Source organism: Micrasema longulum, unplaced genomic scaffold (genome assembly GCF_059751315.1).
Source record: "Micrasema longulum isolate JH-2025_06_02 unplaced genomic scaffold, ASM5975131v1 h1tg001617l, whole genome shotgun sequence".
Classification (NCBI taxonomy): Eukaryota; Metazoa; Arthropoda; class Insecta; order Trichoptera; family Brachycentridae; genus Micrasema; species Micrasema longulum.
The window spans coordinates 53,294-77,733 of NW_028278798.1; the positions used below are offsets into that span (position 1 = coordinate 53,294).

Below are 24,440 nucleotides of genomic sequence, written 5' to 3' on the forward strand. Positions count from 1 at the left end.
GATAACTTACATAAATGTCAATTAAACCAAAATACATATCTGGATAAACAGAACACGTCATAAACTCATAACTTAGGCGACAGTGACGCGCAGAATGAAGCGCAAAATATGAGACTTAATAATATAGTTTATGTACATGTTCAGGGCTCTGATTACAAGGGTTTATCTTCAATGATTGTTACAAGCATAAAATTATAAAAATCGTTATGAGTATCTTTTCAAAAATGGCTATTTACGGTTTTCAATTTTTATTTTTGTATTTAGTTAAAACCTTTTAAGTTTTACTCATTTCTGATCCCATAATTCTCCAAAATTTGCTATTTATCCATGAAATTAACTTTCAGAGTATTTTGAAATCAAAAATAGGTAAGATTTTGACCAAACAGAAAAAGAAAAATTGAAAAATGTCAATAACTATTTTTGAGCAGAGACTCCTCGTTTACAAAGTAAATTTGAGGGTACTATATTTATGAGCCAGGAAAAATAAATTTTTCTTTGTTTTCAGCAAATCACAAAAAATATTCAGTTACATGATACACCTTCAACTTTTTTTAAATATTTTAATTTTTTATTACAACCAGTAAATATTGTGTATACAGTAAGTGATGAAGTAATCATGATTAAGTCAAGAAATAAAAGTGAAATAAAACCTAAATTTTTATTTTGGAGATTGCAAAATTTGGAATACCCAATTAAAGGTAGCATTTTTGCAAAAAACCGAATGTCAGATTCTCACGAATAAAGCCGTAATTTGAACTGACAAAGTTAAATTATCCATTAACAACAAGGATAGGGAACATTTTTTAGAAGGGAGTATGGAAGTCTAGGCATTTACAGGGCTTATGACCTGTCATTGGCTGTTGGCCAATTTACACACTGTGTAAAATTTACCATTTTGCCTAAGTTTTAACATCCCTGTTTCTTCGATTCTTTCGTTTGCTGATTTAAGGAAAGTTAATGAGCTGAAACCTTTATCGTTGTGAATAGATTTATCTGATTGAATTATTTCACATACTAGACAACGCCTGAAAACAGTTCTCCAATTTTTAAACTTTTGATTGGACCAGTTGGTTTTACCAGGAAAATTAAAACCAACTCAGTATGTAAAGTTGCTACTTAAACCAGCCAATGATAGGTCATAAGTTCTGTAAATGCCTAGACTTCAAAAACGTTCTCCATCCTTGTTGTAATTTGTTAATCTAAATGACTCCCTAGGAGGTGGAATCCAGTCTTGTGTCTACAAAAATTTTGACAATCTAAAAATTTTCTAAAGTTTTAATTGTTGTAAACAATTGTATTTTGAATAACTTTAAATTCATATCTCACTTTTTATGATTTTGGATTTGGATTTTTCCGGGTTTACAAGTTGTACCTTTTATTTGCATTAAAATTTGAATTTGGTATCTGTAATTGAACATGTTAAAAAAATTATCGAAAAAATCTTACAAATACATACGTTTTCGTACAGAAAATTCCATTTTACTTTATAGACAATTAAAGATAACTTTCTTAACTTCCCATTGTAATCGAGACCCTGGTATAGTTTTTAAAAGTGGAATTGCTTACGTAGGTATAAACGATATTTTATTAAATTAAAAAGAGTATCACCATAATTATTCAACAATATTTTAGGCTTGTCCAAATTTTTATAAGCGTTAGACTTGCCCCCTCGGGAGTTAAATTAATATGACTATAACAGGAAAACATTTTAGTGGAAGAATATATAAGTCTTGGCATTTACAAGGAGTACGATCTCTCATTGGCTAGTTTAAGTGGCCACTTTACACATTGTGTAACATTCACCATTCTGCCTATGTATGTAGGTAAAACAATTTAGTCAGATGAATCTCGCGCAAATCAACTAAAATGTCTGCTCTTTAACTATCAACGGTTAGAAGAGTTGAGGAAGTATCGAAATTAAAACATGGAACAAATGGTGAGTTAAATTCAACATGACCTAATAAAAACTGGGTCAACCAGTGATCAGGGATAATCCATGACACGTTAGACTCCAATATATCCTTCTCCAAAATGTTTATAATCATATTCGTTTATCCAAGCATGGCGGTACACACTTCACGGCGTGAAATCAAATAATCATTATCATAATAATCATTCCCTTTCTGCACCTAATGGTGCATAGGACACTGCATTGGTACACCAATTGCAGCGTATCTTGATATTTTTTTGTTACGTGAAGGTAAGATGATCAGTCTTACGCTTCAGGTACCCAGTCCAGAGAAAATAAAATATTCTAGTCTAGTAATACCCTTTTAACAATGTAAATATTTCATATCAACCATGCCGGGAATCGAACCCAAGATCTTTTGCATGGTAGGAAAACGCCCTGATCATTACACCACGAGGCCGACAAATAATAGAGATACGATCATAGAATTAAGAATAGCCGAGAAACCGCATACGCACATCAAACAGAACTCGACCCAACTACTCATAAATGAGTAGGTTTACGTTTTGACCCATTAGTTTCTTTGTAGACGTCGCTCAGTACGCAACTCCTGATTTTAATTCAACTATGCCGTGTTGTGTCCTTTTAAAGTGAAGAAATACTGCTGGGATCTTAAAGAAACAGGATGCAATCACATTTCATGTGTAATTAGCTAATGAATGTGTATATAACAAATAAATTACTTAAAATTTAATTTTTTTTCCATCTCTCAGATTATCGAAGAAACAAAATGGAAATTCTGTTAGTGTTGCCAGGGTTGTAAATTTTTTTACCCTTCTAATAAAAATTGAATCTCGAATTAAACAACTCTGTGGTGGACGTTAGACCGACATTATCTTCAAAACATCAAATATTATTTGACATGATATAAAAATATCCATTTCATGTCAAATAAAATTTGTTTTCTATTTTAAGTTCAAAGTTCATTAATTTAATAACCCTTTACTTATTTACCCTGTTGTGTCAATCAATGTTTCCGAGTGCACAATAAAATGTTAGAGAAATTAACAGATTTCCCTTTTTTTACCTTACATTTGTGTTATGGTTATATTCTTCGCGATCTGGCAATATTACCCGGTGACTTCAAGTATGCGTGCGGCGAAAGTGTGTCTAAGTGGGGGGATTATTGGACACAGTCCGATGTATTCAAATATGATTCTACGCTCCACCTGGACTATTCTTAATTCTATGGATACGATACTACCCACAAAACCACAACATACTACAAATTTCATTGCATATAAAAATATATAAACGATTTCGTGAAATCCTTGAAAAAATTTCACAGGGAGTTGGATCTTTTTTATTAATTAAACACGCGAAACTATTGCTATAAATAATATTATCTCACCGTAATATACGTCTTCTAAGTCGCCATATTTTTTTACATTAACACCCATCCTCCAAATGCACAACAGAATTACAAGAACTGATATATTCTGAAACAAAAAAAATACATGTGTAAAAAAATGTTTATCTTTCATCAAATATATGTGAGTACAACATGCAGGTACAAATCAGTTGACATTTTTTTTTTTCAATGAACAAACTTTTTATAGGTTCAGAAGTTATGACTATAATTATACCTAGGTACAAGTTGTTACAATTTAATTAAATTTACATAGAGGACTATAAGATTTTATAAATTCTGTAATTGTCCCCCTATAACTGAAGACCTGAGTAGATGAAGGCGTTATGTCGCAATTTAAAAACATTTTTTTTTTGCATAAATGAAGTTTTTTGTATAGTCCTTTACATAAAGCCAGCTACACCACCAGAATGGTGGTGTTATGTTATCAACAATTGTACTGGTGTTCAAAACTTTAACCCTTGATATTTTTGATTTTTGTTTTTGTCACATAACGGCGGCATCCGTGGTGTAGTGGTTAAGATGCTGATTCACACACGGAAGGTTCCGGGTCCAATTTCCGGTGAGAACATAAAAATTAAAATATGTGATTTTTCTCGAGCTTTGGATGTTCTGTGATGTAATTACCCACTATAATTGAACATATTTATTCAGAAAGCAGCCAGCCATAGAAAAGTGAAACAGAGATTATATCACCTTTGTGAAAAGAGTGAACTATCAAATCTACACAACAGTTGATTTGATTATTCACTCTTGGAATGTTTTTGACTTTGACAAATAATAAATAATGAAAACATTAGTTTTTTGATGTTAAAAACACAAATCTAATTATGTATTTGACCAGTTTTAATAATTTTTAAAGTACCTAAATTTTTTGATTTCATTCCGATTTCTCATAACCTAACAACCAGGACTTAGAAAAACATACATTTTTTTCATTCATATTAAATAATATTTTTTTAAATAGTCGGATGAATTCAATGTGTAAAAGTTAATATTATTATATAGAATAACACTCAGGCGTAGTTATATCCGTGCTAAGTTGAAACATTTATTACAATAAGAAATGTATTCAAACTTCCAACCAATCCAAAACACTACGCATATACTATACTTCAATACTATGTTGTATATTAAATGATAAAGGGGATTCCGATAGTAACCAAACTGTTTTGATCCAAACTGCATTTTGTATATCCTATTAGGCTACCGGAGGTTTTGTTTCTGTGGAAGTATTTAAACCCAGCTTAAGTCATCGGCTTTGTTGCATCAAATAATTCTAGCAGCTTAATATTATATTGTTCAAATATTCCAGTTAAGCCACCTACTGTTTTAGATAAAAGCTCCCAAAGCAACGAGGCAAACTTTATATTTACATATTGTGTAGGTATATATAATATAAATATGACTGTGTTATTTTATTTGTGCTCTTCTGTCTACCTCCACATTCTTAAATACATTTATTTATGCATAAAAAATATTTGCTAATAAAATAATTATTATTAATTAAACAATCGTCTTTTATATTTATTTGGAAATATTTTATTTAAAAAAAATTAAAACACTTTTAAGGAGTTTTTGGTAAAAATAAGGGAGAGTATTACAACATTGATTTGAAGACCTATATTTACACTTTTAAATACAAATGCAAAAATTTTATTTTTTAATACATTTAATTCTATTTGTCTCGATTTTTTTTTTTAAATAATAGGAAAAGAAACATTTGCGGTCTCGAAATGTTTGAATATTTTTATTTCTAGAAAATGAAAATAAAGTTATGGTAGAGTACGGCGCGAACCTCAGATCTTTGATCTGTTAGTCCACAACACTAGCCACGGAATCACAACCCGATTTACAAGTCATACGTCCTGTTATTGCATTTTGAAATCGGTACTCTAAATACATTTGACAACTGAGTTGTAGGCTGAAGGTCCTAGGTTCAAATCCCAATTTACCACAACTCGATTTCGATTTTTCCAGCACAAATTATTTATGACTTTTAAGAAATGGTCTGAAAATTTCAATATTTTCAGTATATTATTAAAAAAATATTTCTCTTTTTTCCGAAACAAAAACTGATTTAACTGTTTAAATGCCGTTTTGCAAATATTCAGTACCAAACTTTGTTGACTTTGCAAGGTTTTGAAATGGTTATTTTTACCGAATGTATATTCCGTACTCTAATAAAAAAAAACACTACGTGTCGTGTATATAAATCAATAAACTTAATTAAAAATAATTGTTTACTTTTTTAGGTTGTTGTATTTTTAATATGCATATAATGTATGTATTTTATGTCTCACAAATAATTTACTAGAAACATGTACCTACATGTATTTATCTTAGTAAGTACGTGTACCTTTCAAAGTATTTAGCACGTAAACGTGAACTGAAATACCATGTTCAATACAAGACCATGACTGCGCAAGTTACACGACGAATTTTTCAGGCTTCTATTCATATATCAACAATACGCCCCTTGATTTTGAAAAGCTCTGCCGGTTGTACGGGGAGACTAGTGAAACGGTTATGTGGATACTGACGAGGTCACGTTGTACATAACATTTTATTACCCTTTTATTCAATGCAATATTTACCGAGGAAAAGCTTTAAATAAATATAATGTCGATTTACTGTTAAAGCAACTTGAAAAACCCTCAGATTATAAAATAATTATTGAATCGTTTATAGACAATTGATATGAATGTGAATTCTATAGCATTTCATGTTTTAACTGTTTGTGATTTACCACCTCGTAGAAAGCGTTTCCATTCGATAAAAGCCATGATGACATATTGGCTGAAATAGCTGAAAATCACGGGGAAAATTTAAAAAAAAAATGACGCCTGGATTTTTGTTGGAATAGTAAAATTTTATTAAATTAAATGAAGCCATTTCTAATTGCCTGTTTAAGAAACAAGCGGAAAAGTCTTATTAGGTACCAACATCTTTAAATAAATTGAAAATGTATTTTTCTTTAATTGAAAGGAACATTTTTGTGAATTTTAAATTAACATTAAAATTCAATAATTTCATATTTAATGACTGTCTTTTGTCCAAATTAAAACATTTCATTTTTAATAAGGGCGGGTATATGTTGAACGAAATAAAACAAGTTGTGTGTGAGGTATTAACAAAATTATTTTTTTATTTGAAAGGGCCATATGTGCCATTAAGTGGGAAATATGACATCGTTTAAATGCCCGCCTCGACTTTTTACGGTGGCACGGATCCGAGTGATCCAATTTTCAATGACTCTTCCACGTAGATCCGGCTGAATTTGAGCGATGGCCTGTGTTATGTTCACCTTTAGGGCATCGGTCGATTGTGGTTTATTTGTATATACCTGTGACTTAAAGAAACCTCACAAGAAGAAGTCTAGCGGGGTCAAATAGCATGACCTTGGTGGCCAATTCAGATTACCCCTGCGAGAGATAACCTTACCCTCAAATCGTTCATGCAGAATGTCAATCGTGGCGCCTGCTGTGTGACACGTTGCGCTGTCTTGCTGGAATCACATGTCGTCTAGGTCCATATGGTTCAATTTGGGACATGAAAAATTGGTTTTCATCATTTTGTAGCACTCGCCGTTGACGGTGACCGCCTCACCAACGTCGTTTTCGAAAAAGTACGGACCAATGACGCCGCCGAGCGCCGGCCCAAAATTTACACCAAACAGTAACTTTTTAAGGATGCATTATCACCTGCTTCGGGTTCTGCTGTACACTTTCACGGACAGCGGCGATGTTTTCTGCCGATCTCGCGTTCTTTGAACGTACAAGTTTTGACTTATTGATTACCAAACCGGTCGTCTCAAATTTGGTCACCAAACGTTGAAGAGTTGGCTTGAAGGGTCACCACGTCTTCCGTAAAATAGGAGCAATGCGCGCAACGTTTGCACAAACGAACACTCATTTTGATAATATTTTTTTATCATTTGAACGTGCTCTTCAATTGTGTTGCAATTATGCCATGGTGATTTGAAATAAGTAATTAAATAATAAAAAAAATATTTGACAGATGTCATCGAAACAAAATGGCTGCCACGGGCCGTCAAAATCTACCCGCGCCAATTGAAAAACCCATTATTAAGGCTTTTATGAGTGTTAGATTCGTTATGAAGAACTAAATAGATTTTTTGCTTTACTAGAAAATCCCTGGTACTTTTCTGATGTAGGAGTATTATCGTTTTATGATTATTTGTGCACAATACCAAATTTTTATTGTTAAAATATATTTCTTTTACAATTGACAATTTGACAAGTCCTTGACCAATTCTCGTTGTCAAAATAAGCATTTTTTAAATATTTGAATTAAGGATCTGCTCTTGTGAAAATGTAAAATAGTATTTTTTTTAAACATGCAATACTATTAAATTGACTAAAATAATTTGATTGATATTTCATACAAACCTACTCGTTCAATTCACAATTCTATAAGTCACGAAGGCTACGACGGACTGGACACATAGAAATAATGCCGGACGATAGGACACGAAAAGTTCTAATCGAGTGGGTACCCTAATAGAAACTACCCAGAGGCAGACCAAGGAAGCCATGGATTGATTGCGTGGAAAAGCAACAGAGGAGGGCAGGAAAAAGTGAAAACCAGAGTAAAATGGCCATAGACGCGAGCTGATGCGATGGAGAGCACGCCTGGAGCAGATTAATGTCAACCCTGGGACGTAGCGTTGAAGAAGAAGAGCTTACTCGTTTTCAAGGGGGCTTTAAAAAAATATTTAGCACGATTTATGTCAAATTTACATGATACGTTGTAAGTGTCGAGAGTTTTAAATATATGGGAGTGTACATAACTGAAAAAGCAGCTTCAAAAAAGAACTCGAAGTGCGGCAAGGATAAGCAGGCGACGCATTCAGCAGTATGAAGACTGTATAAAAATCAAATGTTTGGCCAGTCTAAACAAAATACCACCCGTACTATGCCTGCACTTACTCTCCCATAGGCGCCTCAGAAAATACTGGTTGTATGGTGGTTTAAATTTGTAAGAATGTAGATGTAAGACAGTGGACGCAGCAACTTCCAGTGACAAGTCATAGGAAGAGAGGAATAACTAATCTTACCTAGTTTACGGCCTCGTAGTCCACGGCTGATAGTTCGTCGGCGGTTTGCCAATGACTTGGGAGGACACACGGAAGTTAGAGAGACCCAGAGAGGTTTTGTAGATACCATATGCTCTACCTGATAGCAGATATACATTAAGTAAGCATGTAGCGTACACAAATCTAGTGCCACTTTCTTTTATACCGTGGCCTCTTATTATGTACGTAGGTATCATACCGATAATTAGAAAAGAACTCTTTCTAAAAAAATCCGCTTTTGTATGATCGCGGGGAAAACTAACTAGAACATGTAAAATAAAAGTCCTCCGAAGTGCTTTTTCATGACAAAGCGCATATCAGAATATTCAAACCCTTAATTAGTTTTAACTTCATCCCTGCTAGACATTAGCCAGATCCTGAACCATTTAAATGGTTTTCTCTCTTGTTTCGATTTTTACTGGGATTTATTTCATGTGTTTCCAATGAGTTTTTAAAAAATACGCTCTCATTGTACAGCACTGCAGTAAATAAACACTACATTCCCTTTTCCTTAATTTTACAAAAAAATTAAACTACTCGTAATATATTTTTTTTGAGTACCGGAGTACTAAAAATGCTTTTAAGTTATGTTTTTTTTAATTGGTTAATCATTTGTTTTTTCGTTGTTTTGTTGAGATATTCGAAATTATTTATTTATTTACAGACTTATTCAGTCCATTCATTAATAAATTGAATGATCTATATGAACAGTCTAGCTGATGTCCTGCATTCAGAGCTTCCGCGACGTAGTTTGTGAAAACCATTAGATTGGTCTCAACCAAGCGGCCTTTCCTGAACGCATGTTGTTCATGAAAAATAAATATTCTCTAATAGTGACGATTCTACATATGATCATTTCAAATACCTTCGCTGGTGCAGAAAAAACAGCTACAGGTCTGTAATTGACTTAGATCCACTCTCGAGTAAAGGTTATATGCAGTCTGTAGCAGTCCACCCCCAGCCTGCACTACAGCGGTAGAGAACTGCTAAATTCGTGACCCTCCTACAGACTGCCGCTACATCCCTCCACTATGGAACGCCCAATTTCTCTAGGAGTAACACTTACCAGTGTATAGAGGGCGCTACAGTAGGCGGCATGCTTGATATGCAATCTGAAGCAGCCCGCTCCCTGCCCGACACTATAGGGGAAGAGCACTGCTGACTTCATGACCTTCCTACAGCCTCCCGTTACATTCCCCCTACAAAAATAATTAAATAACTTTTTTCGGTTCTTCTTATTGTTTTTATACAATTATATATATATTTTTAAATAATTTTAAAGACGATAACAAAACGTTTGAAATCTGTAAAATATTGGTATTCGTTCAAAAACATTTTTTTTTAAATATTTTATTTTTAAACGGACATCGACTTACATGGACAATGTTAAACTAACGACTAACATTCACAACAGAAAAGTATTTTTTAATGAATAATAACATTTTCGTACGAATGTAGTTTAATATAGTGATATTAAAAATATTGATATGTGCCCAGTTTAGAAATAAATATATGTTTTTTAGCTTTTTGTCGAATTATCAAAAAATTAAATGAAGCTGGTTCAAATGATGTCACCTACTATCAAAAAACAAATTCCTAATGCTTATATTGTACGAGTAAATTTATACTAATGAAATTCATTAGATTATATTTTTTAACATCCACCAAATTTTGCAGTATTTTTTTCCAGTGAAGTCAAATGAAAATGTACTTATTTAGTTATATTATACATACTTTATGTTTTAATCAAATACGCCTTTATTATTATTACAGTTGTAGAAACTGAATTTTTTTTCAACAATTTTATTTTTTTCTTTTCTTAGTTATTCGCCATTTGCAAAAATATGACTTTCAGTTTTACATAAAATGTTTACTTTTATAGAGTGTTCCAAACATTATATTACCTCAACTAGTTTTATTGGGGATCAATGCAGGTTTTAATTACAATTGATAAAGGTAATTGAAAATAAAAAGACAATTGTTTAAAATAAAACAATGATTCCAGATTGCTAAGGATTAATTATTATTGTAAATGTTTGAACATATTGAAAAGAGGTATTAAAAATAATAAGACACAGAAAAAAAAAACGCATTTTTTTAGGACATAAGCTACCTTAATATGTGTTTAACAAATGACAATCGGGTTGTGGTCCCATGGCTAGTGTCTCGAACTCACGGATCAAAGGTCTGTGATTCGAATTCCAATCAATAAGCAATATTTGTGTATTGGTTAAATCCATTTATTATAAGGAAAAATGTATTAAGCGAGAAATATTATGTTTTCAAGTAAAAGTGTTTTAATGACTCTTACCTACAGTAAAGATAAAACTTCTTTGAAGTTGGATATTGCTTATTTTATATTTCAAAATAAAACTAACGAACTGTAATTATTTTATTTCTTCAACTAGCTTACTGGTAGATTTTCGGTATACGATATAACATTTAAAAACTTAATCTGACAAAGAAGTGAATTATGAAATTACAAATAACATACCTTTAATTTACACCGGCTTCTCTTCTGATTTTCTTGTAGCAATAACAAAACAAATGTTTGTAAAATAAACCTGTTCCTGTGCAAGTGTCATTCTTAGGTAGAAATAATTTGGGTAGCTTTTTAGTTAAAAAAATACAGTTTAATTTTTATAAACTACATGGTAATAATAGTTTCGATCGTCGTAACGATATTTTCAGTATCTTGCGATACGTTGTACTCCAGTAGAGAACCGAATAAACTGAAGGTTCGCGAGATTCCAATCCGAGGACTGTTCCCTAATACACATGCGCCGTGGAGCTTTTAACTTTATTGGACGTAAAAGAAAAATCACGATATTATCACTGTTCGACTGAATATATGAAAATTTTATGGGTTATATTCTCCGCCGGAAAGTCAGACTTGTAATAAAGATACGGGAAGTTACAGTTCCTTATAAAACAAAACTCGCCCATATAAAATACGAGTATCACTTTCGTATTTTGAAGTAATGAAAGCTTTTATCTTATAACACCGATTTAATTACCTGCAATTAATATTAAACAGCTTTATTTGCACAATTGATTTTATTGCTTATGTTACCAGACTAAGTAGCTGCATATTTTTCTAATATACACAATATTTAAAAAAACATTAAAAATACATATTTTTATTAATATATTATAACAGAGATGAAGAACATTTAAGATAAAGTATTATAGAAGTCTAGACTTCTATATTACCTTCTCTGAAATGTTCTTCCCCTCTGTTGTAATATGTTAATATAAACAGCTCCCCAGGGAGTTGAATCCAAAAAAAAATTGGACAAACTCAAAATATTGTTGATAAATCCACCTGGTCCATGAAGAAGTAAAGAAATTGAAAAAAGAACATTTTCAGGCGTTGCAGTATGTAGGTGAAATAATTCAATTAGATGAATCTCACCCGTATAAATAAAGGTTTCAGCTCTTTTACTTCACAAACATCAACAGACGAAAGAATTGAATGAATATAGATGTTTAAATATGTACAGTATGGCGAATGTTACACAGAGTGTAAAGTGGCCACTTAAATTAGCCATTGATAGGTTATAAGCCCTGTAGATGCCTAGACTTATATATTACCTTCTCTTAAATGTTCTTCATCTCTGTTGTAATATGTCAATATAAACCGCTCCCCAGGGAGTTGAATTCAGTCCTCGTCTACAAAAATTTGGACAAACCCAAAATATTGTTGATACAAATTTTTATTGAATCAGCATTAACTTTATGGAATGACATAATTAAAATATTTTGTTTTTAGTCCACTTGGGTTTATTTTGAAGCACTACTAGTTTCGAAAGACTCGGTACCTTCCATCTACAGGTTTTATTATAAACTAAATATAAATATACAGAAATTAAAAATCTAGGTACTGACAGGGACACTAATTTTTCATTTCCGTATATTTATGTTTAGTTTATAATAACACCTGTAGATGGAAGGTAATGGGTCTCTTAAAACTAGTAGTGCTTCAAAATAAACTCAAGTGGTCTAAAAACAAAGTTTTTTATCAAGTATATATTTTGTATAAAAATTCAAAATACGTTTCGCTGTTCAACATCATTCCCCTTTCCGCACCTAATGATGCAAAGAGTACTGCTTTGGTACATCAACTGCAGCGTATCTGGATCATTATTCGTTACATGAAGGTAAGATGATCAGTCTTACGCCTCCAGAAACTATGAAATATTTTAGCGTAAGAACACATTTTCAAAATAAATTTTTCATGTCAACCATGTCAGGAACTCGAGACCTCTTGTATGGAAAGGAAATGCGCTGACCACTACACCACGAGGCCGACAAAAACGCTGTTCTTATTACGTCAAGATAATTAAAAAAGTTTCTACATTATTTTATTTTTTCAATTAAAAAAAAAATCACAAATTTTAAAAGTACATTTTTATTATAGTTTTAACAAATCTAATCTAAGCTTAAATGCACCAATTTTTAGATCCAAAACATACCTATTTTTAATTAACATATTCGTACTAATTGATAATACTAATTTTAGTACGATATTATAATTATTATGTAAATATGTGAATGTAAATGTAAATGTGTACTAAAGACGTATGAAATAATGAGTTCCAAATCTTGGTAAACCCTTATGTAATCTTTTTATTAATAATTATGACAAGGCACACAGTAGACACTCAATAATGGAACAATTATCTCAGTATGTACATAAATATGTAGCTTAACGAAAGCACAGATTTTATGTTTACTTTATCTTGTAAATATTCAATAATATGATGTCACGTCGTTTAAATAATACTTTGTTATTCCGTTTTACAAATATATATATAAAACTGTAACATAAAAAATGATTTTGAGTATCTAATTTATACGTCAAGTCAAACATTTGATTTCAATTTCATCGTTTTTTGTATTGAAAATCTAACGTACCAGAAAATAACTGTTTATCAAATAAAAAATAGTATGTATTATGTGAAGACGTTTACATTTCATTGTATTTGTTTTTGCAACACAACACGATATTACAAACATTCATTACTACTGCAATAGCCGAAATTAGTATAAATTCAATATTGATGAAATCAAAGTACGATAGTTGTATGCGATACAATTCGGAACGAAGACACGACATGCTAAGCACTAGAAACACCCAGAATAGAGACCAATTATATTTAACTTACATCGTAGTTTTTTACTGGGTCCAGGTAGATGAAGAATACAGTTATGTGAGCGAAGGAGACCCATAAACCTGAACACGTGATCTCGACTCGATGGCTACTAGCGGGTAAAAATCGAGTAAGTGTGAAATATTGGTCAAAAAATTTAATTATACTCCAATATTTCATTGTTTCTGGAGTGGCACCTGAAGCGTAAGACTAATCACCTTACTTTCATGTAAAATAGTTTATTTAATATTATTTGTTTAGAAAGGAAATAACAGATTAACTTAAATTTACTTACTAGTATAACACTATGACTAATTGATTACTGACAATCAAACTAAATTGAATATAGCAAAAAATTTACATGATACGTAAATAAATTATCATCATCAACAGCATTCCCTTTCCACGCCTAATAGTGCATAGGGCCCTACATTGGTGCACCAATCGCAGCGTATCTTGATCATTTTTTTTACATCAAGGTAAGATGCTCAGTCTCACGCTTCTGGTACCAGTCCAGGAACTATGAAATATTCAAGTGTGATAACACCCTTTTAAATATATATTTCATATTAACTATGTCGGGAATCAAACCCGAGACCTCTTGCATGGTAGGCAAACGCGCTGACCATTACGCCACGAGGCCGTCTCTATCCCTAATATACAAATAGCATTTCGCTCGAAAAGTGGGGATGCTTCCAGCTTCCCTGAGACTTTCTGGCAACTCCTTAAACATTTTGAAACCTTTATGGTAAAGATTGTTTTGAGTTCCAGTCAGTCTCACCTTAAAAAAGCATGAAATCTCCGCTTCTTGTTCCATAACTATGGAAATCCTTATTGTAATGTATGCTTTTCATCATGTAACCAGGAAGCAGTCCGTTTTCCAACTCATAAATAAAAGTCAAAGCATTGAACAGAATTCTCTTTTTATCATCAGGGGCGGATGGGGGGGGTATGATGATTTAGTATCATCGGGAATTGTCCCCGAAACCCCCGTGAGTTCGTAAAGCATCTTAGCCATTACTTCACTGGGTCACCAAGAAGAAAAGGTTTTGAGAAAATGAACAGCAAAATTAGTTTAATAATTTATTTACGGTCTCTAAGAGTTAATCCACAACTAAATACAAAGGCGTAATAATTGCTTTAATAGTAGAATGTCACATATGAGTAAATTGTTCTATAAGCCTATAAATCATACACTATCGGAGAATACCAAAATGTTAGCAATTTAAAGTTTCTGTTGTACGTACCATAATGTGTAGATTCGGTCATAAAAAGTTATCATTTATGTACGAACACGGGAACATTAATATTAGGTATCGCACTCGGGTCCCTTACTCGGGTCAGGGGATACATGGGGGACTACCTTTGTATGAAATAGAACACCCTTGGAGAAGGGCTGCCATAAAAAATATGATATAATATACTAACGATAAAAATATAAAAAATCAACAAAAATTAAGAACTTCTGACGGAGGTTACCTTTTTACACTCTCTTATTAATCCTCTGATCGATTATTCGACATATTTATATACATATACGAAATGTCTTATCCCTAATAAAACTCAAACAACTATATTATATTTTATGTAACTAAATTATAACTTATGGCATAATAGGATGGGAAGGCACTAATAAATCAATATTAAAACCTCTCGAATCTGCTAAAAAATCAATGGTTAAAATAATTTTTTATAAGCCATTCTGGTACCCCAGCATCAAGTTATTTGAGGAATTTGTGATTTTAGATATGAAGCAATTATATATTTTTAGAATAATAATGTTTGTGAAAGTAAATTATTCTACCAAATCCCAAAAGGAACACTCCCACACTACCAGAAGTCAAACTAGAGGATGGGTCATGGGGTCTATCGCAAACTCTGAATTCAGGCAAAGAAATTTCAGGTTTCTGGGCCCCAAAATATTTTATATGTTACCCAAACATTGTAAAACCATGACCCGGATTCAATTTTGTAACTTGTAAAAAAATTGGTTACTGGGTTTAGGTCGAGAAAAATCGTAAAATTTACTCAAAATACATTCTTAAATAATAAATAATATAAATTAATATTGTATAACTGTATAGTAAATAAACTAATAGGTAGTGATGTTATTGTTTATTTTTGCATAAAAATGTCTGCCTTAAAAAAGGTTGTACCTAGTTAGGATGACTAGACATGATCCAGAGAAATGTATTACCTAAGTGTTTATGTAGTAAATAAAGTAATTGTTATTTTGTTAATAAACTATGATTATTTTAATTAATATTTATATTTCGTCGTTGTTTTTACTAGTTTAAAGCAAAAAATCAGGATCAAACTTGCCGGTATTCGTATGTCAAATTTAATAGTCCGCTGTGCGTCTAAATATTCGATTTAGTTCCTTTAGAAGAATTGATTTTGAGGGCGATTGAAAACTCTGAACTAATGCAAAAGTTTTAGAAGAATGGAAAACAGAAAGTTCTGAGGAATATGCGTCACTTTTTAGTGAAGATGAGCTCATTATTTTTGCTTGGATTCTGAGGATGAAGACAATGATGAGGAAGTTCAGTGGTATAAAAAGAAATGTAAATGGACTATAAGACTTAATGGACATAAGAGAAAAAATTACATACATGTGCGAGAAAAAAATCCTGCAGTTCTTTGGATATGTTTCGGATTGAAGAGAGAGAGAGAGACTTTTAAACTAAGCCAAAAACCTTTTTTTTTAAATTATGTATCGTATTTTTTTAATTTACTTTTTGTACATAATGTTATTTGTACATTGGCGGGCTTATTACCAAATAGCAATTTCTTCCAACCAACCAATAAAATAAAAGTTTTATTTTTATAATTCAAGTAACAGAACATATTCAATAGAAAAAAAATATTAAAAAGCTAAAGATATATAAAAATACACGTATTTGTTTATAAATTACCTTAAATCAAAACTATTACTCAATGGGAAAAAGGAAAAAAAAGAGGAAAAAGGAAAGGAGGAGAGATTAAGGAAGAGAAAGGAGATGTTTCTTCAGACGTGATTTAAACAGAGATAATTTAGTGACATCTTTGATGGTGGATGGCAGATGATTCCACAGTCGAGCCGCATGGACATTATATGAGCTAGAGAAGAAAGAGGAATTGTGTTATCAGCGGTATGATTTTTTTCAGTTTTGTATTTTTTTAATTACTTTTTGTGTGACGTCTCAAGTTCTCTTCCACTTCTTATTGACGAGTTTTGCTGATTCATCAGTTGACTTACTTTGATTAATGAAAATGATTTTGAAATCAATATTTCACGTCCAACCTGCCAAGGCCCAAAATCTTCTAGCTTTAATTTAATCTACAATGTGAAATCAAATTTTCCATATGGAAAATAGAATATGTTGCAATTTTTTTTTTTCTAAACATGTTCAATTGAACGTAGTTTTGCAGAAAGCAGCCTGCTATAAAAAAGTGAAACTGAGATAATAGCAGTTTTGTGCAAAGAGTTTATTATCAAATCTACTCAACAGTTGGAATGTTTTTTACTTTGGCAAATAATGCATTTTTTATTATTTTTATTTTACATAGAATTTTTCAAACATCTTAAAACTAAGCTATACCTTAATTTGGAAAAATGCCCACAAAGACTTCAGCGTCTGAGCGCGGGCCATTCCTTTTTTAATAATGTATAAGTTTATCGTATATAAATACAAAAAATAATTTAATCACGTATATGACCTGATTTAATGATTTTAATGACAGCTAGATCTAATATTAAATAAAACCCCATTCAAATTCTGAATGTATGAGATGACATTCATTTTTGTCATTTTGACAACACGGAATTTTTAGAAGGTGATTATAACAGTTTTTTGTATGAAAGCGGCCTGGCTGTTTTAAGCAAAGCATAGAATTGACCTTTCTGAATTTGATTACACCAATATCTCATTCTTTCAAAATTGTGAATTCTGCATAACTACGTTCATTATAGGTTACCGATGGAGATACTTTGAATTTCCATACAAATATAAACATGTTCGTACATATATCGCACATTGAGTTATGGACATAGTCAAAACGTGAATTTCGTTCTGTAAATTTAATTAAACAGTCGTAATTCCACCACAAATAACCGAGAATTATTGAATAAAAAATAATTACTTTCATCAAATTCTGATGTACCCTACTACAAATATATTAATTTAAAAAAAACTAAAAAACCTATCATTTTTTCTTAGAAATGCATTATGTAGAGTAAAACTGAATATTTGCTTTCCTGTAAAATCAGTAATTTTGAGTTAAAACAGTATTTTACTCAGTATGCGATACATCGATGTTAGTTTATACTATCGTGACATGTACTTATGAAGGTAGCGTTCATAATTGTGGTGCAGGAGTCAAACCCAGGTCCTCAAAAATAGTAGGTGAACGCGCCAACTACTACACAATGAGGCGGACTTATCTCCACTCGATTTTCAGATCTAGGATTTTTACCTGAGAGCCGCCATTGAGACTAAAACACTCGTCCTGATTCTATTTCACACAAATTACTACATTCTACATCAATCTGGATACGGAAACTATTATACTACAGTAACATATGAAATCAAATAATATTTTCTAAAATAACGAAAATTAGTTATAGACGAGTATGATAATTCAAAATAGAATCAATATCAGTTCTGGAGTCATACTTTGATTTCACAGTACATTGTTTTAAAAGGTTTAAATGTTAGTTTTAATTATTTATTAAATAAAAGTTTTATCTCGTTAAAAAATATTTGCTCGTAGCAATCGGCAGCCCTTAAAATCAAATTTAGCTGATATTGAGTTTCACCCAATCCAAAGAGTAACATTTTAATTTTCAATGCGAACTGAAATTATTAACCAAAGGCCATAAACCAGGAATAATTTATGTATTTTGGACAACGCAACATTACAACTTCCTACCGTAAAGTCCCATTATTTACATAACAAAATTAAATTCACTCACGCACAAAGGTTCGCATCCATTTTGAGCAGCTTGTGGGTTAATATGCAAAAGTGATTATTCAGACGTTTAGGAACATTTTGTTGTGATGGTACCAATCTACCTGATCTTACATTTCCATTTCGATTAGGTACTTTCCAAACATAAATATTTATTTAAAAGAGAGAAAGTTCTCTCTTCCCTCGTTTAAAAACTAAAATGAAGAATCTCTAATGGAGGACTTAAAGAAGAAATATAATAATAATTTTTAATCTAGCTCGATTGGGCGGGTAGTGCAATACCCAACCACCCATAAAACTACAAAAAATAATAATAATCGGAAACACGAGATAAAAAATTTCACAATTCATAAAATGTGCTAAAAAGTAGGTCATGGAAAAATATGCGCTTGATTTATTTTGCTTAATTGTTGTCGAAATATTTTATTTTTCGGTTTTTTGTTTTTCGAACTGAAATATTTATATCGCGTATTTTCAATAAAAGTATGTGTGTGTATACACATGTTGAGGGTGTGTTAGGGTGTGTGTGTTCATATATAAATATACACGTATGTTTGCATGTATATATGTGTATGTATGTGTGTATGTATGTGTGTATGTATATGAATGTTTATAAGGGTGCACACGTGTGTGTATGTTAGTCTGCCCTAGCACGGGTCTTCTCCTACTTGACATTACTTTAAAAAATACAAAAATGAAAGGTTACGTGGCCGAGTCATGGGCCATAAGATGCACTCGAGTGCAGCTGAACGTTATCCGACACATGCCGATCACAGCGTTCGGCTGGGCCAAAGTTTCAGCCAACTTTTGGCCGAAACTCGTTTTGTGGGCCGAATCTGGCTGAAATCGAAATGAAACTTTGAAATACATCGAGATCGAGATACACTGCATGAACTATACTAATGCAGTATCCTGTTTTTTTGTTATTATAAACGAGCTGAACCCGGCAATGCTCTGCTATTGCTAGATTAGATTATATTCTCGTATATATATATATATATATATTAGTTGAACATAATCGAAAGTTTGATATCAATTAATGTATTTGGTATAAAAGATACCACCGAAACACAAAAATAATTATGTATCCGTATACATAATTATTTTTGTATTTCGGATTATATAAATTGTGAGGATATGCGGTGACAGGGAATTTCGTTAAATAAGCCAAAAAAAAGAAAATATCAATAAATTTCATAAATGGTACATGATTTTTTTATTTTATATAAATCTACTTTTATACATCGAGTAAAATTTATTTTTTCTTATTTTATTTATTTCGAATACAAACAGATGTACAGGTTAAATGAATATTTTTTTAAAAAAAATTATATAAAATGTATACATAGTAGGGCCTGCCATCCAATTATATGTATTCACTAAATACTACTGTAATAAAGCGACGACGGCTTGAAGTTTAAACTATATAAATAATAAATATACTATATATTAAAATAAGATAAATATGGACAAAACAAGGAGATAGTGGAAAGGAAAAGAAGGACATTGATAAGGAGTGGTAAAGGATGATTGAAGGAAAGTGAGAGTGGAAAATTGCATTTGATTTAATGATTAAACGAATTATGAATGAAGAGCATGAATCAAGCCTATTAATTCTCTTCTGTACATATTGTATGGAGTGTTAAATATATCAAGACTATTAAATTTTTTGTTAAATGTTTCACATATACGAGGGATTGTAGAATGTTTCCGATGATTAGTTTTAAATTTACGAATATAGAAAATATCAGAGAGTCTAGTTGGCCTGGAGGGGACACGGTAAGCAAGTAGATTAATGAGTTCCGGGGAATCGAATTTATTATTGACAATTTTATAAAGCAGGATCTGATCAAACATATCTCTTCTGTGTGCTAATGAAACAAGGTTATAAAATTTTAATGAAGCTAAATAATTTGGAAAATGCAAATGAAATTTGTATTCTAGTTTTTTCAGGATTTTTTTTTGAACATTCTCGATTCTATTAATATTTAATTTATAAACAGGAGACCAGATAGCAGTGCAATATTCAAGATGGGGGCGTACGTATGTTATGTAAAGCAATATAAATGAACCTAAATTTTTAAAAGATTTACACAGCCGCATGATAAATCCAGTCATTATGTATGCCTTGTTAATTATAGTTTCTATATGACTATTGTAATTTAAGTTTGAGTCCAAAATAATTCCCAAGTCACGTATTTCGTTTACTTCTCTAATTGTATTTTCATTTATCATATAGTCATATTTTGTCCATTTGCCATATTTATTGCAATATCTAGGAACAGCTAGCCCTTCTTTACTAGTAAACCTGGTGTTATAATCATGGACCAACTTGTGTTTATACTTGGAGTGCGACGCATGCTAACAAATCAATTTGTATCAAAGTAGAGCCATAACCGATAATTTATTTACAGATTTATACATCATTGATATTAAAATATTGTGTCTCTGGCGGTGTTTGTTTATGTTTGGCGTGTGTTTATTCATCAATAAAGCAAAACCATTGAAACACGCCGATGGTAAATATTTATAGTGCCATAATCCAGGGTAAAAATACGTGAATACGTTTGTGTAAAGAAAAGTAAGACCGCGTTTCCTCTCGAGATAAAACATTACTAAGCATACTTACAATCTTAGCTTCATAATGCTTTTACGAAACCAAAGAAACCGGTTCGGTTTTCTTAAATAAAACCATTGACCTATTAGTGCACATAGACGCATCCTGATCCCTCTAAAATTATGACTAACTCGTGCCCAAACGCTTAGTCATGGCCGATGCGTATTTACTCGTTCTTTAACCGCCAGCCGGTTTTGACATAAGCTTGATATTTAATTTGAAACCCAAATGCCTGATTGTACGTGAAAGCGTGTAAAAACTGTTCGGATAAAAGGAAAAAATGGTGTCACTTTTCGTAGATAAATAGGAACCTAGGTACTTGCTTATGATTGAATTCTAAATCTAAAAATAATTCAAATTCAAATATTGAATTAAAGTAGGTATTTAAGTACTTGTTTATGTTTTAATTCCAAAATACAGAATAAATAAAGAATTTTATTTGCAAACGTCAATCTCTGCTCTTCTACCAACAGGAGTGCACATAACATAGGAATATGATTTTCAAAAATATATTAATTATCAGTTAATATTATCTAATTATTAGGGAAAATATTTTTTTTTTAATGGGTAGAAATTATAAGGAATTGAATGAAAGAATTTGATGAGGGTCTTTTTTCTATTTTTATTCTGTATTAAAATATTACAAACATAATAAATGAATGTCCTAATATTAACTTATATCTAATTATTATTAAAACATTTACTAATTATTAAAATTTCTTAAAAATATACGTACAATTAAAAAGAAAACTTCTATAAAGCTAACACGAATAAGATTTTAAAAAATATAAAAAGTGAATGTTGTTTTTAAACATTCAAAAACAAACTTTTTTTATATACACAAAAAATAACGTCCTTCCATTATTTTGTGCATACATTCTCATCGAATTCAACCCTGGAAGCGATGAATAAAATATTTACGCTACTAACTTTTTTCTACCAAACAGATTGCAGATTTTTAAAGCTACAAATATGCCCATGGCAAAGCTCATCATTTTACTGAAAACCGCACGTAAATCGATCTAGTAGTTATTCAGTCCATCGAGGCCACACATACGAACATTGCCATACATGAATTATTTTCAGATAATTTTAAATTGCAAATATCTATAGAATTACAAATAAAACCTGCTTTACCGTACAATAGAAGGATTATTATTTCAATAAATTCATTGTGAATTCAGCAGGCTTCATTTAAATTGCTAACAGATGGTTGAATTTTCAAACCATTACTGTTTGGGTTCTGGTCATGCTTTGAGTATAATATTTTGAGACAGCTGAACCCTCAAATAACTGACGCTTTAAATACATACCCCTTTGTTGGTTTGTTTCGCGGTCACTGAAATGAAAATAGGTGTATGGAAAAATAAACGATTCCAGTTCATTTCCTTCAACAATATCACATAAAATCCAACAATTTTGACATGAAAAAAATAGTAGGTAAGTACATAATTTCTACGAACGTGAAGCATGAAACAAAGCTTGAATCTTTTAAAACTGCGAAATTCTAATTCTAACACTAGACGTACTGTAACGGATCAATACATAGCTATCGTTGTAAATCATATAAAATGTAAATTTTAGTGTTGGACTGTTGGCTAATTGAAGGTGTTGCGAACTTAAATGAAAATATTCAGATGAAAACCCTACTCGAACACTTTATTATTTTTGTTTACGTCTTTTTATAGCACAGGGCCTATAGAAACACAAGGTCGGTTATCTAATACGTTCGTAAGATTATATTGAAAGATTCTGGGATAAAAATTAATTACTATACCTAACTTATAAAAGTTTTTCTTGCGATTTTTAAAAAACAATGCACCCGTGATGTTATTTTCACAAAAATGGCTGTAAATAAATTATCGATAATAATAATAATCTACTCGTATATTCAAATAAATAAATTTTACTTGTATTCCGTACATAAATTGATGTATATTAATTCAAACTGTTTATTTCTTTGATCTTACTTATCTTATTAGTGTTGCGGACTCACAAGCCAGAGGTCCGAGGTTCAAACCCCACTCTACCACAACTTGATTTCCATTTTCTTAAAGTGAGTTATTTACAACTCGTTGAAAATGGCCAACAAAATTGAAATATTTGGATAAATTATAAGAACGCTAATATATATATATTTTTTTTTAATTCCCCTAAATTCAGATATGCACCTGTATATTTTTATTATACAATTAAATGTTATTGTAATATTTAAATAAATAATTCAACGCAGATAGAGAACCTTTCGATAAGGGAATATGGAAGTGGAGACATAGCGGGGCCTATTTATTAAGAAAAAATATTATTGTGAAAAAGTTGTTTATTTTGAGGTAGTTATCAAAAAAATGTTTTCCCAGAAAAGCCGGCACATGACCAAAATTTCTCCATGTTATTCTCTCGGTATATGAAGGTTCGAAGATATTTCTTGAGGCAAGAAAAGGTTTTAATACGACAGCGGCAATATTTTTAACGGTTATTGGCTTTTAGCGGTCGGTGACAGTTAGTAATGGAATTTCGTGGTAGCCTTATATCGAAAATCATTATTTCGCTTGAAACCTTTAGCCTTTTACGTCAACATTGCACGAGGAGTATCACATGGTCGCCATCGACGAATCTAATAATAAAGTTGTTAGTTATTTTTATTATCATCGCCATTTTCCTATCCGTACCCAGTGGTACACAAGACCCTGCATTGGTGCTCCTTACATGGAGGGTATGGTGACCAAACTTACGTTACAGATTCCAGTCTAGGCACCGTAAAATATTGCAGTAGAGAGCCAGCTTTACAACTAATATTTCTCTTCGATCCTGCCAGGAATGGAATCCGGGAACTTAAGCATAATAGTTGACGGCGGACTTCGGTATCTTCACCCGATTTCCATTTTCGACTTGAGCGACAATCAGATCTAATAAAACAGAATAACAAAAATAAGATAACACGTTCGTGTATTACTGTGGAGACAAGCGCACTGCTTATGAATCAGAATGTACCTTAATTCTTCAAATCACAGTGATATAAAAAACGTACCACATAATATTTAATTTATTTTTTATACTAGAACCGTGGTGAATATTAATTATAACATTGATAATACAATATAGACATTATATTTTCGTTTACATAAGCCTCTGACTTATTTAAATAGTTATTTACTTCCTTACCGGCATGGTGGTTGTCAAATTTATACCACCTGGTTTTCCATTTTTTAAATTCTATTTTTAGTATTTTTTTGTACAAAGAAATAAAAGCAATGATTATATTTTATTAAAATAAAAAGCTGTGC

At 31.5% G+C, this 24,440-nt stretch overlaps 1 protein-coding gene across 1 annotated transcript in view; it reads right to left on the reverse strand.

The window, feature by feature from the left end:
- LOC148274600 (uncharacterized) overlaps positions 1 to 11,132 on the reverse strand; it is a 35,156-nt gene extending 24,024 nt beyond the window's left edge. Inside the window, exons 1-3 of the mRNA XM_088236899.1 lie at positions 10,931 to 11,132; positions 9,503 to 9,635; positions 3,321 to 3,408 (exon numbers count right to left, since the gene is read on the reverse strand). Coding sequence (XP_088093025.1) covers positions 3,321 to 3,408; positions 9,503 to 9,604 — 190 coding nt within the window. The 5' untranslated portion in view covers positions 9,605 to 9,635; positions 10,931 to 11,132. The remainder of the gene's footprint in view (positions 1 to 3,320; positions 3,409 to 9,502; positions 9,636 to 10,930) is intronic.
- Between the last annotated feature and the right edge of the window lie 13,308 nt (positions 11,133 to 24,440).